At 40.5% G+C, this 19,790-nt stretch overlaps 1 protein-coding gene across 3 annotated transcripts; it reads left to right on the top strand.

Moving 5' to 3' along the window:
• Nucleotides 1-2,328: 2,328 nt before the first annotated feature.
• LOC135344564 (uncharacterized) lies at nt 2,329-19,364 on the top strand. 3 transcript variants are annotated; one of them, XM_064541795.1, is made up of 10 exons: nt 2,329-2,385; nt 10,958-12,346; nt 12,404-12,541; nt 13,036-13,263; nt 13,776-13,958; nt 16,119-17,588; nt 17,646-17,783; nt 17,953-18,174; nt 18,452-18,633; nt 19,228-19,364. In XM_064541795.1, the coding sequence occupies exons 1-9, from the start codon at nt 2,373-2,375 to the stop codon at nt 18,517-18,519; spliced, it is 3,849 nt and encodes a 1,282-aa protein (XP_064397865.1). In that variant the 5' UTR covers nt 2,329-2,372; the 3' UTR covers nt 18,520-18,633; nt 19,228-19,364. The 3 variants fall into 3 exon arrangements, with proteins under 3 accessions (XP_064397865.1, XP_064397864.1, XP_064397863.1); XM_064541794.1 differs by lacking the exon at nt 2,329-2,385 and adding an exon at nt 2,867-3,717 and having other exon boundaries at nt 13,069-13,263; XM_064541793.1 differs by lacking the exon at nt 2,329-2,385 and adding an exon at nt 2,868-3,717.
• Nucleotides 19,365-19,790: the final 426 nt, after the last annotated feature.

Here is a 19,790-nt window from a genome sequence, read left to right as displayed (position 1 = left end):
TAACTTACATAAAAGCAAGCTATTGCAAAGTTTAAAGGTTACGAACTCCCAACTGCATGCCACTACCAACTACCAACTGACAACTACCAACTGACAACTACCAACTGCCAACTCCCAACTGCCAACTCCCAACTGCCAACTCCCAACTCCCAACTGCCAACTGCCAACTCCCAACTGCCAACTGACAACTACCAACTACCAACTGACAACTACCAACTACCAACTCCCAACTGACAACTACCAACTACCAACTCCCAACTGTCAACTACCAACTCCCAACTGCCAACTTCCAACTCCCAACTGCCAACTGCCAACTCCCAACTACCAACTGCCAACTACCAACTGCCAACTGCCAACTGCCAACTGCCAACTACCGACTGCCAACTACGCGTTTGAACTATCTAGTAGCAACTGCAAACTACCAACTACGCATTTGAAATATCAAGTATGAACTATCAACTATATAGGAGTCAGTACGGTGGCCCTGAGTGCTACTCCAGTTGGTAGTTGGCAGTTAGCAGTTGGGAGTTCGCAGTTGGCAGTTGGGAGTTCGCAGTTGGCAGTTGGTAGTTGGCAGTTGGCAGTTGGTAGTTGGTAGTTCGCAGTTGGGAGTTGGCAGTTGTAGTTCGCAGTTGGCAGTTGGTAGTTGGTAGTTCGCAGTTGGGAGTTGGCAGTTGGTATATAGCTCGTGACCTTTAAACTTTGCAGTTAGCAAATGTTGTATATAGATATATCTTTGCACTGCCTCTAATCTTTTAACCATAATTTTAAATAGCCTCAATAGAATCTAAAAGTGCCATGCAAAACCTGTTTCTATAATTCCCCCCTCCCTGCTGGGATGTGGGAATATAGGTACATGAGGATTAGACTTGAAATGATCTCCCTACCTAGATGTATACATATAAGATTTAATATTGCTGTCTTAGGCCAGCTAGATATCTGTGCCAGTATCATAATTTAAAAGCAGGCTAATTATTGTTGCAAAGTTTAAAGGTTACAAACTGCCAACTTCCAACTCCCAACTACCAACTGCCAACTACCAACTCCCAACTACCAACTCCCAACTGCCAACTCCCAACTGCCAACTGCCAACTACCAACTGCCAACTGCCAACTACGTGTTTGAACTATCAAGTAGCAACTGCGAACTACCAACTACGCATTTGAACTATCAAGTATGAACTACCAACTAGAGTAGCGCTCAGGGCCACCGTAAGTCAGGGCCACCGTAGGGATCGGCCTGGGATCGAGGCTAGGAATCGAGGCTACCTGCTAGCTAGCCTCGAGACCAGGCCAATTAAAATACATATTTTTATCGGCCTGGTCTCGAGGCTACCTGCTAGCTAGCGCGAATCTAATAAATGGGCGGGGCTCACTTGCTTGTGCATTTAATAATGACATTATTATTACTAGGAGCATGCAGAGCATGTTTGGGGCGAGCGAGCAATTTGTGTTTGTTGTACAGTGCATGATGTGGTAATTTAAGTTTTATTTATCGCATGAAATGAAATTAGTAACAGTGATTGTGTAACAGTGAATATAAACGAGTAGTCTGATGCAGTGGATTAGATACGATTTCCCTGTGCCAGCTGTATATCCGTGACAATTATTCTGAGTGGTGTAGGGTTGTTTGACTGTGGTGTAACATCAAGATTCAAGGTGAAACATATGTATGAGTGAAAGTTCAGCATGAAGGAGCTGGCTACACAAACTAACATGAGGAGCAAGGTTAGGAGCAAGGAGATATTATCACTTCTTGCTGGACCCAAATTACAAAAATAATAGTATACTGTGAACAATCCTTGCCGGGTAAGTAAGTTACTCTGACCTGTTGTAAGCGTGCCTGTGTGGCCTCAGAAGTTTCCATCTGAGCTGGTCTGACCTGCCGTAGTGCTGTATTGTCTAAAGGTGCCTGTGCAACTTCAGAAGTCTCCATCTGAGCTGCTCTGACCTGTCGTAGTGACTGGTCTCGATCCCTGTCCTGTTGAGCTAGCAGGTTTATTATCACAAAAACACAAGACTTGGAAGTGAAACGTGGCAAGTAAGCTGCTGTGACCTCCTGCAGGCGTGCCTGTGTGATCTTAGGCTCAGATGGGGACGCTCTGACCTGCTGTAGGCGTGCTTGTCAGAGCCTTGTTCTGAGTGTATATAGCTAGCTCTTGTGCCCATGCGCAGCTTTCACGTAAAAGTTGGTAAAGGGTCACGAGTACAAAAAACAAATATTGTGCCGGTCCATAACACACACACACACACACACACACACACACACACACACACACACACACAGACAACACACACACACACACACACACACACACAGACAAAATTGCAACGTTCATCACTAGGAAGGGACTCGCTTCGCTCGCCCCAATTATGAGCATGCACAGTGAGTTAGTACGGTAAAGCCACATTGAGAGCATCCCCACAACAATTTATATTTTTTCCATGTATTTTTTCCATGTGAAAGAAGAATTGTTGTCTTTGCCCTGAAAACCAGAGTCGTGTGTTCTTAAATTCCCAAAAATGTGACTCCTTTGGCTTGGGGCTAATGGCCCCATGTTTTCTCCCTGAAATTCGGCTGGGGAAGTTGTAGCCTCAATTCCAGGCCGCGAAGAGAAAGGCGCCTTTCTCTTCGCGGCCTGGAATCGAGGCTAGGGAAGTTGGCACCTATAAACAAGGAGAGGGGTTCTACGGATACAATACAGTTGTAATCTGTAGAGCCCCTGAATAATTATTAACAGATAATTATTAACGGATATCTTTGTTTTGGCCCTTATACAGAGATGGCCTTTGTTGAAGAGTTGTTTTGTACAAATCATTTGGGGCTTTTATCGTAGTTGACCTTTCTTCAGGTGTGGCCAAGAGCTAGGGTTTCTACTGACCACACCAAAGGGAAGGGACAGCCATTTTGGCAGGACCTTTTTGGCAATGATATGATGAAATTATGGAGAAGCCTTTAACATCAATGTGTTAATATAATGGGCTTGATGTCTGTTTGAAATTCCTGTTACATGAGCTTCAGTACAGAGCTAGAGGAGGCGCGTAAAATCGTAGTTATTGCTTTCCAGTGGAGTGTGTTCAGTACCCAGGCCCACTTGTCTAGCTTGTCCGAAAAAAGGCGATTTCATTTCAATCTCGAAATAGTGCTCCATGTTTTTACGAAGGATCTTTGTGCCTCTGATAGCTGTGGACTGGAGCCACTTGACCTTAGCTAATTAAGGTCACTAATTGGATTTCTCCAAACTTCTTTTACAGACTACTTCAAGCCTAGTTTTTAGTGTCTATAAGTTTTAAAACGTTATTTTGCAGGAGGTTAACTTTTAATTTTGCTCAGAAGCAGAGATCAAATCAGTGTTCTTGTACTAGCCTCGATATCATGAGGGGCTTGTTCTCGAGGTCAAGGCACAGCTAGCTAAGGTCAAGTGGTTCCAGCCTCTAGCTAGCTCGCAGTATAAGATCTAACAGGAGTGCTGCATGATCAGACTATAGCTAGCTAGCCTGTAACAATACAAACTGCTATATCCGATGAGAACTTCTGTGATGTATAAGCTTATTGCATGTGTCCTAATTCTGTTTGCACTTATGCAAAAAGCAGTACAAGATGGCAACTGTCCTGACTGTGGAGTACCTACCGCTGCGGCTTCCATTACAAGCACCTTTTCCAGCAGTGTTGATAGAACCAGACAGAGACGACAAGCTGCAATAAATCTGGAGCCTGGTATGTGAAGTCTATTTCACTGTATGCACGAGTTCCAAGTCTTCATGCATGTTTATTTTGTGGTGACTTTGTTTTGACAGTACGGGACTATAATTATGTTAATTCAGTATTAGTGTAAAACCAGTAGGTTTTTACATAGGATTGGCAGTACGTTGTGGTGCAATAATTCACATACTGTAGAGCGGGTAATTTTTGTTGGTGCTAATTTTCGTATGAACTGCCCGTATTTTAAATATTCGTACAGCTCAGGTATAGTGACGTTGAATCTATTGCGGAGCAGTTTTAATATTCGGATGATACTCTACAGTACGAAAAATTACAATACGAAAAATAATACGAAAAATATGAAAAATTTCCACAAAAATAACCTGCTAATACGGTATATTTCACTCATGTTCAATATAATTATACTGCAGTGAAAGGCCTGCATGATAATCTGGAAATGCACAGTTTATTCTTTGTGTAATAATTATGCCTCGAGGTCTAGCCGCACGAAGGTGTGCAGCTGTAACTGCTCAACTGTAGCCTCGATCCCAGGCAGAGTTTTCGCTTTTAAAACGGATAGGCGAAATAAAAGCGAAAACTCAGCCTAGGATCGAAGTTAGCTCAACGGTATGGTAGCAATGCGACGAATGGCTAATTATACTTGCAGTGAATGCTGTTGCAGTCTCTTCAGACTCTTTTGTAGCATCATCTGTTTGCATAAAGTTTCTATTCAACTTATGAGTTAGCCTTGCACTAAAGCGCTAGCTTTTTGTTAGCTACAAGAGTCAGAAAAGAGCTACAAAGCTGTACTGCCAGAATGCAGCAGCTATTGCGAATTTCAACCTATTGCGGATACACCCCTTTTTCTGCGCATGTGCATTCATCCCATGCACATGTGTGAGATCGACAATTTCTTCTTTTTCATGAGGTCCATGTAAGCCACGAAACACTACAATGCTACCATGCATGTAGAATTATTCATTTGGAAATGAAATCTTGATTTTCGTGAAGTAGCTAGAGGTACTGGGTGGGACACACTACACACTACTTAGTAACACAACTTTAGCTATATCATATAGGTGCTATAGGAACACAAGCATGAAAAACCTCTGATCAAATGGCCACACAAATGAGGTGAAGTTGATGTATAGCAGTAGAACTGCTCGTAGACTTTTTTACAGACGGCAAAAACAATTCTCATGATTTAGACTCCCACGTTAGAAATAAGCCTCGAGGCGAAACACGGATGGTACCGGAAGTGCACTCCGTTGCCAATCCCTTTCTCTTCAATCTATGGTGGGACCACATCCAACTTACAGTAGACTCTCGTTAATCCGGTCACCCTTGGGACCATGCAGCTTGGCCGGAATAGCGAGGTGGCTGCAGCTCAGGAAATAGCCGCGGCTTAAAAACGACCTTACCTCAAATCTAATGACTACTTTTGCGGTTTTTGTCTCGAGGATAATGTAGGATAATGAATCATTTTGTTCTCTATTTAAGTGTAATTCAATTTTATTTGCTAAACCACACCCAAAACGTCATATCCGGCCGTAATACACGTATAAAATTACATTGAAAACCCTGTTTGGGACAGCCAGCACTGGCCGGTAACCGGAATAGCGAGTGGCCGTACTTCAGGGTGAGTTTTGTGCAGTAAACATATAGCTAGCATTCCATGCCAAGCCAAATGGCCGGTATATCGAGATGGCCATACTTCAGGGAGCCGGAATAGCGAGAGTCTACTGTACCTGCATCAAATGGCCATTTCAACAAAAGTCATACATGACTCCAGACATGATTCATTGACCTTCTACATTGTACATGTATAATAACATGCAGTTTAGTGCTTCTATCCTTAAAGATAATTCATCAAGCCATCAAATAGGCTTCTGTTTCCATTCAGCTCCTCTCCTATAATATGACTGCTGCATGTGTAGAACAATTGCAATCAACAATAATAATAACGTAATTAACATTATATACAACATAATAACGTAACACAAGAGTAAGAGTGTTGAACTCCTGTAGTAAACGTGAAACCGCATTTGCCTTAAATTGCGTCATCACTATGGTCACTATTCGAGTCCTGTTGAGTAATGTGGTTTGTGGTTTGTAACTCAGTAATTGCCCAATCAGCATATGTGGCTTCTGGGAAGTTTGCTAACATAGTACTGATTACTGTCAAGTGATGATGCAATACAAGGCAAATGCTGCAACACTTTACTCTTATCTACTCTTGCGGAACATTATCAAAGCAAACTATAATTACCTCTTTTATAACACTCTAATAGTTTTTGACATACGAGAGGCATTAGCACAGCGCAACTTGCAGCACTCGTTATGATACCGTATTTCTAGCAGTACAAAATTTCACGTTTTTCGAGGGCATGCAGAGCAGTTAACGTGAAAATCAAACTGGGCCAACGCAACCAGTAGCCTCCTTCGCAGGCCCTCCTTTTTCTGTTCTTTTCAGATACACGCCCAGATACAATCAACACCAGGCCTAGTTGGCGGCCTAGCTAGAGACAACGAGGCTGGAAACGAGGCTACAGTAGAGTCAGCCTTCGTGAGACCTTTAGTCAGTAGAGGAAGTATGAAAGACTAGAGTAGACTGTTACTGTTGTAAAAATGAAATCCCCGTGAGTGCTGATGCCTCGGTGGAGGTGTCAAAACTACATGCATAACATATAAAGTACACATATCAGTAGAACCTCGCTAATCCGGACCTCTTTAGTCTGAAACCTCGCAAATCCGGACAAAACGGCAAACTGAAAAAGAGGAGGGCTGTCAGTATAGAATATACTATTGCGCATGCGCAATCTAACTTTCTTCTGAATCAGCAATAATTTTATTAATATTAATAAACTGCTCAAACAATGGCCACTGCAAAGAAAAAAAAGAGAGAGCTCACAAGACTGACTGTATTGGAGAGCTAGCAGCTTCCCTTCTGGCTACAGTAATATCATAATACATGTACAAAAGTATCTCTTCGTTGATATTCATAATGAAATCTGTTAATCCGGAATTTTCATGTATTCGGATGGGATCTGGTCCGGCTCTATTCGGATTAGCGAGGTTCTACTGTATCATGATCAACATTTTTATTTTGCTGCATGCGCAGGCAGAATCCAGAATCACAGGGAAACTCAAAGAGTGAGTGGGTTATGATCTACCACGATTGTTGGTTAAAAAAGATCGATGCCAAAAGTCCAAGTCTAAAATTAATGGCTGCATCAGCAGAGCCTTGCAGCTCATTTCTCATTCTTGCATGCATGCAGCTACCAATAGCTATAGTGTTCTAGCTATAGTGCAGAGCTAGCTACTAAGTAAAAGCAACACTCGGTGCATGGACAAGTTTTGCTACGCACTCTTCTGAAAAGGCATTCCCAAGTAAGCAAAACTAGGCATCACTCAAAAACGAAGCATTATTTTGTAAATCCACAAATTTATATCCAAGAAAACATTACTAGAATCCTCTTACTTGCACCTCATTTATCCTTGAGCAGCTGTAGCAGTCTACACAGACAGACAGACAGACAGACACACACACACACACACACACACAAACACACTATCGTATACCTTGTTTGCGAATTATATCTACTCTGGGTCTGTTCTGAACTCAGGAAAAAGTAGATCTAGATCTTTAATCTTTACTAGGTAATCCCTCGTCTACGATGTCTCCACACTTGATTCTGGCATACTATCTATGATGCTACAGCTTTTATGTGTGAGAGCATAATTATACTTATACTATGGTGAGTATGGAATGCGTAGGCATGCTGTAGTTTTTTGCCCTGCCAGGCTCCGTCCAGCTAGTGACTGCCCACGTTCATTTTCACTTGTATACCACTTGTCTAACGTCACGCGATTTAGCAAGGCAGGCTCTCCTTTTCTTTGTCTCTTCCTTCTTCCTTTTTTTGTTCCTCCAATTCATCTCGTATAGTGACAAAGAACAGAAAAAGGAGAGTCTGCGAAGGAAGCTAACACACCGGTATTTCACATGCAAAACGCTTGGTAGGTGTGGTTTTCTGGCATTGAATACGGATATTACAACTGCAAAAATTTCTTTTGAGGGCTCTCTAGCCGAATAGCGAAAATTTGCACCTGCGAAAATTTCCCGCTATACGGTACTCGATAAACTTTCATTATCATTTGAAGAATTGGACTATTTCAATTGTGAGTGAGTGAGTGAGTGAGTATTTGGAAACATTGATATAGTACATACATACATACACATACATACTTATGCCTCGGTGTTGTCATGCATGCACAGTGAGGTATACAGTGTGTGTATGCATGTGTTTGTGTGTGTCACCACTTCTATAGCTGCTCGACAGTTACAATTGAAGTGCAGATAAGAGCTCTATATCCCTTTACCGGTCAAATTGTTGTAAATATTACAACAACAAAGGAGCATGCTATTCACTTGTCAATATTGATCAATGTTGATATTGGATTGTGTGGTAGATTGTGAGAGCTTTGAAGTACTAGTTTTGCTGAGCTGCTAGACACTTGAAACTGGATGGCTCTGGAAGCATTGTACTCTTTTTTTTTCAGGTGTTCTTAACTGCTTATTCTCCTGTTTAGCCATTGTCTGTTGGCTACTGCTTCCATCTACACCACCTTTAAATATGCCAAGTTTAATATTACTTTCTCCAGGCTTTTGTGTGTCCTACTGTGTCCCTTTACCAGTCAAATTGAAGGTTTAGACCAGCTACAGCTTTTAAAGGCCACACATACTTCCATCGAGGCAAGCAGCAAGGCATAATCGACTGGTTAGTGTGTGTGTGTGTGCACAACCATTGACCCACGCCCATCTTCTAAGCTAGTCTGGCCACGCCCTCCCCAAATTAGCTTGCAAAGAGGCTGGAATTCGAGACTACTTCTAAGCCAAGTCTTCATTGGAATGATCAAATCAAGCTAAGTTGGTGGGTTGGGCTGACCCACAAATTCAAATTCAAACTAAAGTGATGACCCTTTTCCCGAATTAAACGATTGACCGGTAAAGGGATAATTATAGGCTTTTAGCTACATTTTATTCGTTGGTGGATTTACTTCGTTCTTAAGTTATTAATGGCTATTGCAGGTTCTTCAAACACGTGCATAGCAAAATCTGTTAGATTAGGAGTGAGGAAAGAGCTGCAAATTAAGCTGCACAGAGCAGCCATTAATTATAAACTTTGAACTTTAAGCATCTTTTTCAAGCAGCAGTCTGATCCAGTGCATTCCCAGACTGTTAGGCCTTTATAGATTATGCTCAAGACATTTCCTGTTATTCTATTCTCTGATTCCCATAGAATTCTCCTATTATCCTTTTCCATTCACCTCTCTTAATTAATAATTCAAATTGTACGTGCACGCAACATTAATGAATGTTGCGTGCATAATTCAAAGACAGTAACCAACTGACATGCCCTGAAGAACACACAGCATATATAGAGTGGTGCTTATAGATTGCAGGAATTTGAGAAGAAACTATATCCATTAATAGTTAAGTTTGTTTCATCCCTCTTCCAATCAGTACCATTCATGTACCCCATTATTGCTTCATGCACACTGTTAATTGATACATACTCTGTAACAAACTTAATTAAGATAATGTCATCCCTCATTCCAAACAGCACCATGCATGTACCGTTGATTGATAACTCTGGGGTGTACTTAAGGTTTAAACTGAGGAGTAATGCGGGGAATAATACCGTATAGAGGGTAATTAATTTTAGCCTGGGGCAAAAGATTCGTGGTTTTCGGGGTTGAAGGTCTTACCACGAATATTTTACCCACAAATGAAGCGACTTTGCCTACCTTTACCTGCAGTGCAGCAATCACGATAAATATTGCCAACCACGAATATTTAGCCCCCCAAAAATCACCCGCTATACGGTAATAGCTGGCAATTTGTAATTGCATGGCTGTTATTTCGAGAATGATAAACTATGTCTCGAGTATAAAAAGTAAAGTCAGTAAGTAGATCTATAGCTGAGTCTGACATTTAGCTAATCTACTACTGGACAGGTAATTATGTAAAATCCAGTTAATGTACACTTTGTTTCTTAGACCTTATGGGTGTGGCTGTCCACCAAAAGAAGGGTGATGGGTTTCAAGCCTATATAATTAGCTAAACACCTAGAAATGGTTCATAAATAGAACACAACTGACAGTTGGTTCTACTATTAAAGTGGTCCTGTAGTTAGAAGAAAGACGGTATGCGTTTATTCCAGTCCTGCATGTCTTCTCATATTTAACTTGTACTGCTTCTTGACGTTCGACTTATGTATTCATTATTGAAACGTACTACTTCTGTTCTGAAAAAAGAAAGGGAATCTGGATAAAAAACGTAAAACGGTTGCTAGGATTGGCCATCAGGGGAAACACAAAAAAGCGTGGAAACAAGAAATTGCGAACTTTAACCTATTGCAGATACACCCCTTTTTCTGCACGCAAAATACTCCTTAAAACTTTAAATCTATATACTTCTATCCTTGAACATTCATCAAGCCACCATAATTATGCCTCGGTGCGCATGCACAAGCGAGGTATACGGTAGTGTGTTTGTGTGTGTGTCTGTCTGTATGTGTAGACTGCTACAGCTGCTCAAGGATCAATGAAGTACAAGTAAGAGTTTTTATAGGCTTCTTCTAGTCATGTTTTCTTGGATTTTAATTTGTGGATTTTCAAAATAATGCTTCGTTCTCGAGTTATGCCTAGTTTTGCTTACTTGGAATGCCAATGCAGCCTTTTCAGAAGAGCACGTAGCCAAACTTGTTTACCGAGTGTTGCTACTCTACTTAGTAGTTAGCTCTGCACTAGAACGCTAGCTATTGGTAGCTGCAAGAGTGAGAAGAAAGCTGCAAGGCTCTGCTGATGGCTCATTAATTTTAGACTTGAACTTTAGCATCGATCGTTTTTAACAACAATCATGGTCGATCATTACCCACTCTTTGAGTTTGCATGCAGCATGCAAATTAAAAAATGTTCATCATGTGTATAAAATTAAGCTATTAGTAGCTTTATGTTATGTAGCTTTGGCATCTCCACCGAGGCATCAGCACCTGCGGTGCTTTCATTATTATCTGTTTCCATTTCTATAATTATAACACTCTTGAGATTAATATGGAATTCCATATAATTGTTTCGGAACATAACAATTACCTCTTCTGTAACACTCCATACTTTTTAAGCAAAGTAAAATATGCCGAGAGGCATTAGCACAGCGCAGCTTGCAACATTCATTATGTTTTCTTTTTTACAGATTCAAATGTCTCTAAGACCAGAGGTAGTAAATTTGCTCTTGCGTTTATGGGAAATAGTGTTAAACGAGCTGAAATACTGCTATATATTACGACTGAACAAAGGGTGTCTAATTTCATTATCGAAACGAAGTTTTCAGGCCTAAATGGATTCAGCGAAACGTCATCTGGACTGTACTCTCGTCCTGGGGCAGCTGTTGTTGAATTGCAAGTTGTTTTTGGAGAAGTTAACGAGCAGCCAAGCATAATATTTGTACTAACTGATGGAAATATTGATCAAAGTGATAGACAAAAGGGACTGATTTTAACTGCAGATAATCCAGGTGATGAGCTCACAATATATGCTATCAGCAGTAATAAGAATATGGCCTCCTCCGCTGATGCCTTCATGGCTATTAACTGTGTCGAGTTTCCAACAACAAGAGATTACCAATATTTCGTGTTCTCATCAGATGTAACTGGCAGAGGTGATTTTCTGAGTCAGTTTCTCATCACACCCTGTCAAGATGAGACAACTATTCGAGTGAAACCTTCACAAGTGCATCATCACCCCTCTTGGGTGAGTCCAAGTGTTAACACAACTTATCCACAAGGTGAAGCCTTGTATGAACTGCGTTTCAATCGCTTTGATACTCTGTTGCTTAGCAATTTGGATGATTTGACGGGCACTATCATTACATCTGACAAACCGTTATCTGTTTTCAGTGGCGCTCTAATAGACAGTAGTTATCTTGTAGAACAAATTCCACCTCATCCAACTTACGGTGATTTATTTTTTCTTGCATCAATATCTTTAATTTTTCGAATAGGCTCTGTCAGCAATGAAACCTCTGTTGAGGTCAACTGTCTCTGTGAGCCAGTCTCTGCGAGTAACAATAGAGTGCTCCTTTCAGGATCTGGTAGCTCTTTCACTGCTACTATAAATCAAGGCCAATATATTGAATGTAGATCACAGGCCCAAGGCTTTTGCAGCGTTCAGTCATCGCGTCCAGTTACAGTAATGAACTATAATAAACTTTTCAAGTATTTCTCTATGGTTTATATACCACCTGTTGATTCCTATTTGACTCGGTACAGTCTCACAAATCTGTCAGATTCTCGTTTTGCTTTCTTAAGCTATGCTTTCCAGGAAAGAGATTATTACAAACCCAACACAGAGGGATTGATTGGCAATGGAGATGTACTCCCACCGACTAATGGTTTCACTACCATCAATTGCAATGAGGGCTTTGGATCGATGTCGTGCGGTCAGGGAGCTACAGGATTCTTAAGCCCAAAAAATCATGATATAAAGTTTTCTGGAGACGTACCATTCTGGGGTTTTGTAAATGGTTTTGCTACGAACAATTCATATGCTTACCCTCTACCGTTTGAGATGATACCAACAGGACGTAAGTTTTAGCTATATCGTATAAACGTGTCCGTAATAACTTCTTTGAATGTTTTAGTGGCCTGGATTGAAGCTCAAGATATGATCGTTATGGAAACTGTGGGTCTAGTAAATATGGGGTTCAGAGTAACAAATGGAGATACTTCACTGAGAACAAGAGCTTTCGTTGTCACTAGAAATATTACTGCAATAGAAGGTAAGAGGATTATTCTGTGTTAATACAATGTACTGTTAAATATTACTTACTACATAGTTGAAGATCTTATAATTATTATACATGGCTCTGAGGAGGTATTTTAGCATGGAATTAACGAATAGCCTGTTACCAAGTACAATAAACTTGTTGTATTGTATACCGTATAGCGGGTAATTTTTGTGGGGTAAAAAATTCGTTATTTTCGTGGGCAAGCTGACCTCCAGGAAATTTTAATGCAATGGAGGCAATGAGACTCAACAAAATTTTTACTCACAAAAATCACCGTTTTCGAGTTAAACGAATTTTTTACCCCACGAAAATTACCCGCTATACGGTAGTTAGTAGCCTCGAGGGCAAGGCCTGCACATTCACACTAAATCTGTAGTATATCTAGACACTATAATTTATATGTGGATTTAAAAGCCCAAAGGGACTGTAGTCTCCCGAGCGTAATAAAACGTGTAGGGTGGTTACTGTTATCATTTTTCTTCTAGGAAAGGACTATGGTTCCACTGGTTTGCTTCCAGGTACACTGGGCAATAGTAGTAAATTGGAATGGAGAGCTGGAAATTCAACTCCCAATAATCAGTTTATTGTGTCCATAATTGATGATGACATTCCGGAACCAGTTGAAGTATTAGAGATTTTTGTTGAATGTGAGGCTAACGAAAACTGTTATTTACCACGACAACGATACACCATCACCATTGTAGACGATCAAGGTACGTAAAACTGTATCCTATATCACTCGAACCATGCCAATCTCAACTATAACTATAACTATAAAATAACCAATACTTAGTCTATTTTTGGTACTCGAGCCATTTCACAAAAATTAATATTTTTTTGCACTTGTTTGTACACTTTTTCCCCAATTCGTAAATAGCAACAGTATTTACAAAAAACTTACTACAGCTCTATATATAGTGAGGTTCTTATCTGCACGGTTTGCAGTTTTTGTATAGTTCTGCCATTCATTAGCTTGTCGACTGTATAATTATGATTATACATAGTAGTCTATGATTGATGTTCAGTGGTACCCCTAAAATTAGTGAAATTAGGACACCTCTTATAATCAAGACACTCCAGTAGAACTTCAGGAAACCTAAATGTATAGAGGATGCTTTCCATAGGTCCCAAAGGTGCTGATGTAGAGATAGTTGATTGTACTTAGAGATGATTATGGTTCCATCGAATTGTATAATGCTGCTGATTAACCTTTGAATGTACGCAGGTCAGTGTCATCATCTTCTCCCGTTGTCCAATGGAAACATCTCCTATAGTTTTGATGGTTGCCCTCTGAGGCCGTATGGTACTGTTGCCACTTACACCTGTAACCAAGGATACTATCTCCTTGGAAATAAAAATAGGACGTGTAACAACAGTGAATGGTTGGGAACTATGCCGACATGTAAAGGTAGGTCTAATTGCTGCATTATTATTTATTTAAAATGTTATCCACTGGGTCAATATAATACTCTAATTGAGACCATTAGGTCTGTCATATCCAGAGCCCTGGTATGTGGATAGTCATGCCTATTTCACTTCTAACAAGTGCAAAATTTATCGACGAACATTTCCTAGCAGTCGCTGCTTTCTTTCAAACACATCCACATGTTTTAAAACTTATTTTGTGGCTTAATGGTATGTATTTATTATAATTATTATACTTGGTTACATTTTTCAGTACACTGTATATGTATACGTACAATTGTCGTATATACAAGTACATGTATGCAAAGTTCCACACTTAGAAATTAGATCTCCTACACTGTATATACCTATAATTATATAAGCTTGTCGACTGAATGACTATACAATTACCAGTACTTGCTGCATGCATGATAATATTGATAGTGGCAATGCATGAAACACATAACTGAGCGCTTGCAAGCTATAGTTATACCACACTTACGTCACCACTAATTGATTTCATTGGTTAACAGCTGTAAGATACCGTATAGCGCGAAATTTTCGAGGGGCTTAATTTTCGTGGATTTCGTGGGTTAGCAATCCTACACGAAAATTAAGTCCACGAAAATCGTTCTTTACCTGCTATAACGTGCAAGATTTAAAGGCGTGGCTTCCGGTAAGCAGTCATTCCGCGAACATTGTGCAACGAAAATACTTTTAGAGGCCAATCCACGAAATATAAGTGCCTCGAAAATTTCGCGCTATACGGTATATAGAAAAATATTATGCAGCCCCAGGCATGCACAGTTTTCAAGTTGTTTTTTAATTTGTCAAGAAAGTAAGCAAAGAGAAAAGAGCCATGCTTAACGGTACTAAGACTCAAAGTGACAGCAGAAATACGGAAGCTGCTCCCAACAAGATGGCTAAGCTTCGTGCATTTTATCCAAGAAGAGCTTGCAACTCCAGTAAGGGACGTCGAATGGTCAACACTTGGACCAGTGATCGAAGCTCTTGAGCATCTGTAGGAGTCAACACGTTGCTCAACTAGCTCTTTGACGGCTGCAAAATCCGGCACACAGCCTTGTTCTTTTTGCAGTCTGCATCGTGGATTGAATTGTTGCTAGGGGGAGGTCCTTTTATAGTGCTGCGGTCACGTGGTATAAGTCAGATATGCCACACCTACTCGAAGGATATGCACCCCATATATCCTCCACTACCATGGTTACATACCCCTCGGCTACGCCTCGGAGTAACCACAGTAGCGGAGGATATATGGGTACATATCCTCCTCTTAGGTGTGGTATATCCTATACTTTTGTCACGTCATTAGTTTACTGCCACATGAAAACATAGGCGTGGTTAACAACGCATGCACTACAGTGCACGTAATAAAGCAAACGAAATTTTTACTCACGAAAATCAGCTATTTAAATTAACGAATCCACAAAAATTACCCACTATACGGTATAGATTGTGGTGCACTTAGGCCGGTCACTCCAAGTGAGAACTTATAGTTCTAGTTTCTGTGGACATTGATACATGCAGGCCAGGGTATAATATTATAGGATGTTTGACATGGGGTGGTACAGTGGAACCTCCATTAACAACCACCTCCAAAGAGCAACCACATGCTATATAACAGCCAAGAGCTCAGGTCCGGATTGAAACTACAATGTAAAGCAACCTCTCAGGAGCGACCACCTCTCTACTCCATATAACGAGTAGCTTTCTAGTCCCCAACCAGCTTTAGCAATGGAAAATAACCTCCCAGAACGGACAGCCACACTCAGAAATTATTGCTGAGATAGCATTATTTTGCACAATCGTGAAAACCTAGCTGTAGCTTGTCTCTACAGCCTTTTCAAAGCTTGTATGAGCTAAAGAGCAGTTAGCAAAGCTCCAAGATTCATTTGCAGCAAGAAATGACTCATAGACCATAAATAGCTGGCAATCAGAACCTCCCAAGGAAGACCACCTCTCTATAACGGCCAAATGGCTGTTCCCCAATGGTGTCCGTTTATGGAGGTTCCACTGTATTTAGATCGATAATTAAGATATCACCTAGCTGTTACAGAGGGGGATCACGACCATGCATAAAAAGTAACGTACAAATCATGAAGTCACAAAGTATGTACCTCTCATGTGATGAAATCTATTTCTACAGATTCCAGTTCTCCTAAAACCAGAGGCAATAAATTTGCTCTTGCATTTATGAGAAATGTTGTTGGACGGTCCAAAATAACACTATATATTACGACGGAACAAGATGTGTCTATTTTCACTATTGAAACGAGGCTTCCTAACCTGATTGGATTCAACGAGGTAACACCGGACAATGAATTGTTCTCTCGTACTGGCACAGCACGGAGGGGGCATTTCACAGTCATTCAATTACAAGCTGGTGGAGTGAGTAACGGACGACCAGACTTATCAGTACAGAGTGACGGCGATAATGATACAAGTGATAGACAAAAAGGACTGATTATAACTGCAGATAATCCAAGTGATGAGCTCACCGTATATGCTCTCAGCAGTAATAATGACATAGCCTCCTCCGCTGATGCCTTCATGGCCATTAACTGTGTCGAGTTTCCAACAGCACCCAATTATCAATATTTTGTATTCTCGTCTGGTGGAGGACCTTTTGAGAGCCAGTTTCTTATCACACCCTGTCAGGATGACACACGTATTCAAGTGATAACATCACAAACACAGCTTCATCCCTCCTGGGTGAGCCTAAACTCCACTATCACTCGCTCTCAAGAAGAATTGAGATACGGACTACATTTAAATCGTTTTAATACTCTGATGCTTAGCAATGTTGATGATTTGACTGGCACTATCGTTACATCTGACAAGCCACTGTCTGTTTTCAGTGGCCATCAATGTGGAACTCCTATTAATAATGGAACTTGCAGTTACCTGGTAGAACAAATTCCACCACACCCAACGTACGGTGATATGTTTCTTCTTGCACCATTTAATGTTCGACGAAGTGGTGAGGTATATCGAATTGGTACTGTCAGCAATGAAGCCTCTATACAAGTGAACTGTCTATGTGAGCCAGTCTCTGCTAGTAGTAATGGTCAAAGAGTTCTCCTATCAGGCTTTGGTCAGTCTATGACCGCTGTTATAAATCGAGGCCAATACGTTGAGTGCAAAACACCAGATAACAGTCGTACATTTTGCAGCATCCAGTCAACACGTCCGATTACAGTTATGAGCTACACCCTCGGAAGTTCAGTCGATAATTTGGACTTCACAAATCCAATCGGCGATCCCTCAATGGTGTATATACCACCTGTCGATTCCTATCTCACTCGGTACAGTCTCACAAGTCTGTCAGATCCATTTTCTGTGTCCTTAAGCTATACTCTCAGGCGAAGTGATTTCGATGTAAACTCTCCAGAATTGCTTGTCAACGGAGATGTATTCACACCATCTGAGGGTTTAATCGATTGCATTGGAAAAGTGCTATGTGGGCTAGGAGGGCTAGGAGCTACTAAATTTTTAGGTCAAAGAAACTTTAATATACGATTTTCTGGTGATATACCATTCTGGGGGTTTGCATACGGTTCTGCTGAGGATGTTTCATTTGCTTATCCTCTACCATTTGAGATGATACCGATAGGGCGTAAGTTATACACACAAAAGTAATGTGTCCCTTATTTACTTCACTCCTTTTCTCCAGTGGCCTGGATTGAAGCCCAAAACAAGACTGTTATGGAAAATGTAGGTCTAGTGGATATGGGGTTTATGATAACAGGAGGTTACAATTCAGTGAGGACAAGAGCTTTCGCTGTCACTAGTGATTTGTCTGCAACGGAAGGTATTGGCAGGTTCTTTTTATTCATGTACATGTTGGAGAAATTTTTCGCAGGGTCCATGCTCTAAAATGATACTCAGTCCAAGAGCTTTAGATTACAAAGTGCATGCATGTGTTCACTAATGTATTGCATGTAGAGAGATTAAACTCAGTATTTTCTTTTGTCTTGTAGGAGAGGACTATAATTCAACTGGTTTGCGCCCAGGTACAGGCAAAAGTAACCTGAGATGGGGACGTCATACATCAGCTCCCATTGCTCCATTTATCGTGCCCATAATTGATGATGACATTCCGGAACCAATCGAAGTATTAGAGATTTTTGTTGAATGTGAGGACAATAGAAGCTGTTATCTACCACGACAAATTTACACCATCATCATTATAGACGATCAAGGTACGTACGTCACTGTCATGCTCATCATCTTATGTTGTGTGTGCCCACATTCATTAGTTTGTCCATGCACTGTATGCATATTAGTGATTTATGTTCAATGTAACTAAATGCATGTAGACAAGGCACTTCTATAATCAGGTCACTCAATCAAAATAGAAGCACGTAGAAATTAACCACTGAAATCAAGACACAAAGATCAATCTCCATAATTATAGTTCCCAGAAGTGTGACCATTTAGAGGTTCCATGCACTGTGATTAACCTTTGAATGTACGCAGGTCAGTGTGATCATCTTCCCCCGTTTCCCAATGGACACATCTCCTATAGTTTTGATGGTTTCCTCTGAGGCCGTATGGTACTGTTGCCACTCACACCTGTAATCAAGGATACTATCTCCTTGGAAATAAAAATAGGACATGTAACAACAGTGAATGGTTGGGAACAATGCCGACATGTATAGGTAGGTCTAATTGCTGCATTATTTATTTATTTATCCACTGGGTCATAAATTACCTCTGTATAAAATCCAGAGCCCTGGTATGTGGATAGTTGTGTCTATATTTCACTTACATGCACTTGTTTCCAAATCGCCCGTACATGCTTTAATTTGTGGTTTGATGGTATAATTATATACATTTCATATGACTGTATGTACTTATAATACAGAATTATAAGCTTGGATGTAAGTTACACAATGATCCCCTATACAACGTATATAGCTATAAGCTTGTCGATTGACTGGCTATAAGTACCGGTACTTGCTGTAATTGATAGTGCAAATTAATAAGTGTCTCAATCTTATCGTGTAAGATTTTCTTCATTTCTTTCACGTTAAAATTCAACATAAACAATTTATTAAATCAGAGCTTCCCGCAAGGCACCTGTGTATAGTAAGTGTCTATGTATTTACCCTAGTTACGATGTACCACCACCTCAGTACAGGATGATGTATAAGTGTGAGACCATAAACAGCTTTCTAAAAAAGTTTATCATTATAACAAACCTCCTACAGGTCACAAAGTATGTACCTCTCATAATGACATTATTTCCATAGATTCCAATTCTCTTAAAACCAGAGGCAATAAATTTGCTTTTGCATTTATGAGAAATGCTGTTGGACGGTCCAAAATATCACTTTATATTACGACGGAACAAGATGTGTCTGCTTTCACTATTGAAACGAGGCTTCCTGGCCTGGTTAGATTCAACGAGGTATCACCTGACAGTGGGTTGTTCTCTCGTACTGGCACAGCACAGAGGGGGCATTTCACAGTCATTCAATTGCAAGCTGGTGGAGTGAGTAACGGACGGCAGGACTTATCAGTACAGAGTGACGGCGATAATGATGGATCTACAAATGATAGACAAAAAGGACTGATTTTAACTGCAAATAATCCAAATAATGAGCTCACCGTATATGCTCTCAGTAGTAATAATGACATGGCCTCCTCCGCTGATGCGTTCATGGCTATTAACTGTGTCGAGTTTCCAACAGCGAAAGATTACCAATATTTTATATTCTCGTCAGATGCAAACGGTGGAGGAACTTTTGAGAGTCAGTTTCTCATCACACCATGTCAGGATGACACACGTATTCAAATGATAACATCACAAAGA

The sequence above is a fragment of the Halichondria panicea genome, chromosome 11 (genome assembly GCF_963675165.1).
Source record: "Halichondria panicea chromosome 11, odHalPani1.1, whole genome shotgun sequence".
NCBI lineage: Eukaryota > Metazoa > Porifera > Demospongiae > Suberitida > Halichondriidae > Halichondria > Halichondria panicea.
The sequence above is the reverse complement of the archived record's forward strand: the minus strand, read 5'-3'. Positions and strand labels throughout refer to the sequence as shown.